This window comes from Bidens hawaiensis, unplaced genomic scaffold (assembly GCF_021521415.1).
Source record: "Bidens hawaiensis isolate Kalapana, Puna unplaced genomic scaffold, B.hawaiensis_p1.1 tig00038167_1, whole genome shotgun sequence".
Lineage (NCBI taxonomy): Eukaryota > Viridiplantae > Streptophyta > Magnoliopsida > Asterales > Asteraceae > Bidens > Bidens hawaiensis.
Genome location: NW_027496697.1, coordinates 119,947 through 126,633, shown reverse-complemented (window position 1 = coordinate 126,633; position 6,687 = coordinate 119,947). Strand labels below are relative to the sequence as shown.

The 6,687-nt window shown below is 34.4% G+C and overlaps 1 protein-coding gene across 1 annotated transcript; it reads left to right on the top strand.

Annotated features, from left to right (window-relative positions):
- The first annotated feature begins 980 nt into the window (after positions 1 to 980).
- On the top strand, positions 981 to 6,307 carry LOC143590099 (transcription initiation factor TFIID subunit 6-like). The gene is made up of 12 exons (XM_077070686.1): positions 981 to 1,167; positions 1,237 to 1,323; positions 1,396 to 1,497; positions 1,635 to 1,743; positions 1,821 to 1,945; positions 2,034 to 2,171; positions 2,310 to 2,405; positions 2,485 to 2,609; positions 2,706 to 2,838; positions 4,203 to 4,328; positions 4,405 to 4,516; positions 5,838 to 6,307. Exons 1-12 carry the CDS (start codon positions 1,027 to 1,029, stop codon positions 6,176 to 6,178), a joined length of 1,635 nt encoding a protein of 544 aa, XP_076926801.1. The 5' UTR covers positions 981 to 1,026; the 3' UTR covers positions 6,179 to 6,307.
- The last annotated feature ends 380 nt before the right edge of the window (positions 6,308 to 6,687 follow it).

Sequence of the window (6,687 nt, the reverse complement as noted above, 5' to 3'; positions counted from 1 at the left end):
TAAAGAATTAAAATATATAAAATTAACAAATGGTTTAAAAAACTAAAAACACATACTATATTACTATTAGTATTGAATAAATATAACAATTGACTTTGTGTGTGTAACTCCGTTAGTATATAGGGGTTTAATCGACGAGACTATGAAGATGATTTCTGCAGCTTTAATTGAGTTATATCGCTTGTTAAAGATGTATACACGATTAAGTTTATTGTCGGCCGAGTCATAATGGTATAGTAAATCAAATTGATTCAATTAACTTAATTAAACGATTGTTTAGGCCAAAACCAGTAAGAATAATATGTATCTTGATTTGATTTCCAAGTATATGACGAGAACTGAGGCTCAAGTTTGCTAAACGGATCAATAAACGGGTCTTGGGTAAATGGGTACGGGTCATGGGTTTCTGGATCAGAAATATTATATACTAATATATATAGTATTTACATTTTAGTCTCTGGAGGTTGAGGGTGTAACCATTATTGGGTAAAAGTTTAGTTTAAGGGTGAAATGGTAATATCTTGAAAGTTGTAAATATATATTATAAAAATTAAATATCTCGATACACGCGATGTTTTATCTAAAATAACCCGAACATAGAAATGGGTCAGGTAACGGTTATTAAAATAATAAGTTAAAATCTCGAGTTGTTACATGGTTGGGTCGGACGACCGGTGGTTATGGTCGCTGGAAACAAACGGATTGAGTCCTCGTTTAAAGATTAAGTTTCTTTTTTATTTATCAAATTTGTAGTATCTTTAAACCACATGAACTCTTGGGTAATTTAAAATAAACGGAGTTAACATTTTGTTTTCCATAATAATAAAATAAGGCATATTAGTGAGTGATTTAGTTGGTAGAATACTTGCCCCGGGAGATGGGCCTGGCCCATTATATATATAGTCTGGTGGTGGGACTGGGATCTCCAAATGAATCGAAATAAATCCCCAAATCCTCTTCTTCAACTGTTCATCGATGGATGCTTATGTATGTATGTATGTATGTAAATTAATATAATAATAAATAATGAGTGAAGCAAAAATGAGCGTTGTAGAGAAAGAAAGCATTGAAGTAATCGCACAAAGCATCGGCGTTACCAATTTATCCCCGGATGTCTTACCTTCTCTCTCCGCCGATGTCGAATACCGCCTTCGCGAGATCCTGCAGGTTCATTCACTTGTTCTTTTACAATTTATATTCACTTCCTTTATTAATTTCCACATTATTAATACACAGGAGGCTATCAAATGTATGCACCATGCCAAACGGACTGCTATGACCTCAGAGGACGTTGATCGTGCCCTACAATTAAGAAAAATCCAAGTATATTATTATTATTATTATGTTATTATTTATGTATCATCATCTGACGTTGTTCTGTATCGTTCCTTGCAGCCGTTATATGTTGCATCCGCTAATAACTCCTTGCGGTTCAAAAGAGCTCTCAGGAGTAAGGATTTGTTCTATGTTGAGGATAAGGTAGTTGAATTTAGAGAGGTAACTAACAGCCCTGGCAAACCATAACACCTATTAATTACACTATATATATATATATGCACTTTCATACTTTTTTTTTTTTTTTTTTTTAGAATTGTAAGATTTGTTTGTTCATATGATTCGATTCAAAACTTCAGGTTATTGAAGCTCCTCTTCCAAAGGCACCTCTAGATATGGCGGTTACCAGTCACTGGCTTGCTATTGAAGGCGTACAACCTGCGATTCCTGAAAATGCCCCACTTGAAGGTATGTTAAACCTTATTTTAGTATGAATTCTTATTAAGTAACTAATTAACTGTTATTAATTATCGCTTTGTTTGCAGTGATTGCAGTGCCGTATGATAATAATAATAATAATAATAATAATAATAATAATAGGAAACCTGATTGCAAAGAAGATGGTGGTTCTATTGACGTTAAAACACATGTGCTCTCGATAGAGCTTCAGGTATATTGTTGTTATCATGCATCATCACATCAGCACATGATCCTGCCCGAAATGTGTTATAAGTTGCTGCTTTTTGGTTGTTGTGCAGCTTTACTTTGAAAAGATAACAGAACTAACTGTAGGTCGATCAAATTCAGTTATTTTTAACAAAGCATTGTTGAGCTTGTCGACTAGTGCAGGGCTCCATCCTTTGGTTCCTTATATTATATACTTTGTTGCTGAAGAGGTACTCGTTTTGCAATTTCGTGTATTTTGGTTATGTGTTTTTGGGTAAAAAATGGTCAAAGTTAGGGTTTGTAGAGATTGATACGTTGAAACAACCAAAGGGTTGAAGAAATTATTTGATTGTACATAATGATTTCAGGTGAATAGTAATTTAAACAGTTTCCAGCTTCTTTTCGCTTTAATGCGTCTTGTGTGGAGTCTTTTACAGAATCCATTCTTGAATATAGAACCATATGTAAGTATTGTTCATATTGTGGATTTAAAATCGTGTTTAAAGGCATTGCTTTCAATATCTAATTGTTTATTGTTTTCAGTTGCACCAACTGATGCCACCTGTAATGACGTGTCTTCTTGCAAAAAGCTTGGGGAATAAGTTAACTGACAATCACTGGGAACTTAGAAACTTTACAGCAAATCTAGTGGCTTTTATATGCAGAAAGTAATTATAATATTAATTAATGAGATGATTTTAGAATTACGTTTACATTAATATTTGATATATGTAAACTGGTTTTAACTTCTTCATGTTGTATAGGTTTGGGTACGCGCATAATAATCTCCAACTACGTGTCTCAAGGACTCTTCTTCATTCTTTTTTGGATCCTGCAAAGGCGTTTCCGCAACATTATGGTGCTATAAAAGGGATTACTGCCCTCGGGTCAAATGTGGTATCTTTTCTTTTCTCTTTCTGCTAACATATGTTGGCCTCATTATGTGTGTCAGTTTTATATTATTAATGTATATAGTCACTCGTAAGTAGGGCTGCTAAAAATGATTGCGACTCGCTAAAAAAATCTTGTTTGTAAACGAGCCGAGCCCAGGCCAAGGTAAGCTCAGCTCGTTGGTTCACTTGTTAGGCTTGTTTAGCTGGCTCGTTTAAATTAAAACCCATTTTATAATTATAAATTCTAACAGAAAAGTATAACCCAAGTTTTAATAACATATTATGTTAGAAAGTTGGCACAAAAACAAAAATCGGAAATCTATAAGATTAAGTAGTCAGCACAGATTTTATTAAAGAAATCATAAGATTTCATCTTATTCCCATCATCTATTTACAAGGAAATAAGACAACTCCTAGATAAAAGAAAAACATAATTTATGGCTTAAATGTTTAATTTATGTTTTGACTTTGACTGCATTATTTATAGGAACTTTGACTGCTGCTTTGACTATTGAATTTGAGTGTAAAATGATTGGAATTTACTTAACATATAAATTTTTTTTTGTTTATAAAGTTTACACCATATGTATGTTAAAATTATACTTTTTTTTTCTTTACATATATTAATATGCATAAAAATTTTAAAATATTTTTACGAGCTGGCTCAAGCTTTTTACAGGCCTAAAAAAGCTCTTGAAATTGTCTTGTTGGCTTGTTTGAATTAAAACCCAAATTTCAATATTTATAAATTGTAACTCAAAAGCATTATACTATATATGCAAGTTATAAATTCTTTTGTTTATAAATTTTGCACTGTGTGTATGCTAAAAGGATTACTTTTTTGTTTTTACACATATCATTATGTATAAAAAAGTATATATTTTTTAAGTAAAGAGCTGGGTCGATGAGTCACATGCTGGCTGAGCTTTTTATGAGCCGAGCTCGAGCTCTACATTCCTACTTATTAAGATAAACGAGCTGAGCTCGAGCCCATCTTGGCTTAGCTGGCTTGGCTTGTTCACTGCCCTGTTCATAAGTTAGGAAAATCATATGGTTTATTGGTAAACTATAAAAGAAGTTGATTTATATTTCAGAATTATTTCCTTCTTCCAACATTCTGCCCCTCTTTTTCGCTACAAATCATATGTATATATAGAAGGGCGTACACTTCAGGATCAATTTTTAATAGAGAACTGCAAGAATCATAAAAACACTGGAACACAGTGCTTTAAATGTACACATAAGAAGGTTATTTAACTTTCAATTGAACGTGTATATATATACCATACCGCTCGTGAATGCTATCGGTTTCAGCTCGTTTGTAATCTAAAATTCTGATTTTTTCTCACTTGTATCCACATGTCACAGGTTCGTTTGTTTTTACTATCGAATCTTGACCCGTTTCTTCAATACATAGAACCCGAAATGCAACTCGAGAAGCAAAAGAATGAGAGCAGGAGACATGAGGCATGGCGAGTGCATGGGGCCTTAATGGTAATATGATTTTCGTTTTACTTCACTTTTAGCATTCACATTTACCCGCTTATGTTAATAAAAAGACAATATGCAGTGTGCAGCTGGTCTTTGTGTTTACAATCAACTTAAAATGATCCCCAATTTATTGTCTCCACCTCCACATAACATTTGGAAGCGGAACGGGAAATTCGGAACATCAAATCCAAGTATATCTTCGTTCTAACCTCACAACCTTACTTTAATAGTAGTAAACATTTTACCATCTTTTTTTGTGATTATTATTAGGGAATATTGCACAAATGGTTCTTGTGATTTGATCAAATTTGCAAGTTTGGTCTTCAAATTTTAAAATCTGCAAGCTTAGTCTAAAACATTTGTGCAAGGGTTGCAATTTTAGTCCTCATTGTTAGTCCCAGCTTGTTTTCAACGAAAAAGTAATGTTATGTGCCATTCATGTGAGGGTAATTATGTCTTTTCAAATATGAAACAATAATAAAATAGTCTTTCATGTGAGGTTAATCCCATTTTATTTGAAATCCTACTAAAAGTTGATGTTTGATTCAAAAACCAAAGGTGAAGTCGAGTAGTCGACGATAGGAGTACTGGAGTTTGTAATACTATATTGAAAGACATAATTACCCTAGCACTTGGTTTTAAATTGTGTGCCTAATGTCCTGATGAAGGCGCGGTGCTGCATATGATACGGTGCGTTTACATGATGCACCAATGTTGCGCCAATTTCGCCTATTGCATTGATTCGCATATGCTTTACGATGCACACATTTTGTTCAATTTAGGGTTTTTTTATTTAATTCTGAACAGTCGGTCTTTCAAGATTAGAGTCTGTGTTTGGGTGGTTTCCATTTCTGATTAGCGATTTTGGTTGTTTCAAAGAATAAAAATCTGTTCATTTTTAGATTAGCGATTTCGGTTGGTCTTCTGTTTCAGTTAGCGAATTTGGTTACCAAATTTTCGATTTTGGCTTCCAAATTAACGATTTTGGTTTCTAAATTAGTCATTCGCCACTTCAATTGGTCTTGTCGGTTCTTATTCACTATGAAAGATAAGTTACTGTAATCTGTTTATGTTGAAGCACTCAAATTAATTGCCAAGAATGGTCTTTTAGTACTTTTATAATAGAAAGCGCATCACATACTAAAGCGCATCACATAGTATGTGATGCGCTCGCATCGCCACATCACACATCAGATTTTAGGACAAAACGCAACGTACCCATTATGCAGTTAAAACCAAGCCCTCACATGTCCGGCACATAACATCACTTTTCCGTTAAAACCTAACTGGGATTAATGGTAAGGACTAAACATGTAACCCTCTCACAAATGTTTGGACTAAGATTGCAGTTTTTAAAACTTATGGACCAGATTTGCAAAATGGTCAAACCATAGGGACTATATGTGCTATTTTCTATTATTATTATCGTTTATTATTATTATTTATTATTTATTATTATTAGTATTTATTATTTATTAATTATTATTATTATTATTATAATTATTATTATAGATAAACGGAAGGTGTCGGGAATGATGGAGCAACCGCTTAAAAAGGTAGTGACAAGCGAGGGGTCTCATTTGGTCAAGGTAGAGATGCAAGGAGGGAGCAGTGGGTTTTCAATAACGCGCGGGGGGTCGGATGCAGGGGCGCCAAGGTTTATGGCGAATGAGAAAGTGCCCGGTGCCAGTGGGAGGAAGGATAGGCTTGCTCTAATGTCTTCGCTGGCGGTGTCACGAGCGTGGAAAAAGGAGACGAATGCTGGACACTTGCTTCCGAAGCTGTATGATGTTTTTGGTGAAAGCATGTTTCCTTTTGTGCCTTCACCGGAACTGTGCAACTTTCACCTGTAATTTGGTATTCAGATAGGTATAGGTAGTATGTAATGGATGCTGTTGTGATGTTAACTTCTGGTTTGTTAGAATTCAATAGAATTGGAATCTTAATGGATGATGTTGGATCGTATAGAATTTTAATTTATGGATTTGAAACTAATATATATCTACCGATTAAAATAATATTTTTATTACATTGTTACTAGAAAGTTATCGTATAATACAGTTTGCATTATAGACGTGCACAAAAAAACCGGTTCCGGAATCGATCCGGAACCGGTTCCAGTTCGTACCCGATGGACCAAATACCCGGTTTGGGTATTTTTCTACCCGAAAATCATACCCGGTTCCTCTATTTGTATTTCCCAATCGGTTCCTACCTGGTTCCTAATTGTACCCGATCCGGTTCCTACCCGAAAAAACCGGTTCCGGCGTTTTTTTTTTTTAAAGTCAAACACAGGTCAAACTAGCCGTTGGAACCGTTCCAACGGTAATATAGCCGTTGGAACCGGTTTTTGAGACACACA

Excerpts from the sequence above, each read along its gene's own strand:
- LOC143590099 (XM_077070686.1), top strand. The coding sequence starts at position 1,027 with ATGAGTGAAGCAAAAATGAGCGTTGTAGAGAAAGAAAGCATTGAAGTA. Across the intron at positions 1,168-1,236 it reads GCCTTCGCGAGATCCTGCAG|GAGGCTATCAAATGTATGCA; the intron begins GTTCATTCACTT and ends ATTAATACACAG. Across the intron at positions 1,498-1,634 it reads AGGTAGTTGAATTTAGAGAG|GTTATTGAAGCTCCTCTTCC; the intron begins GTAACTAACAGC and ends TCAAAACTTCAG.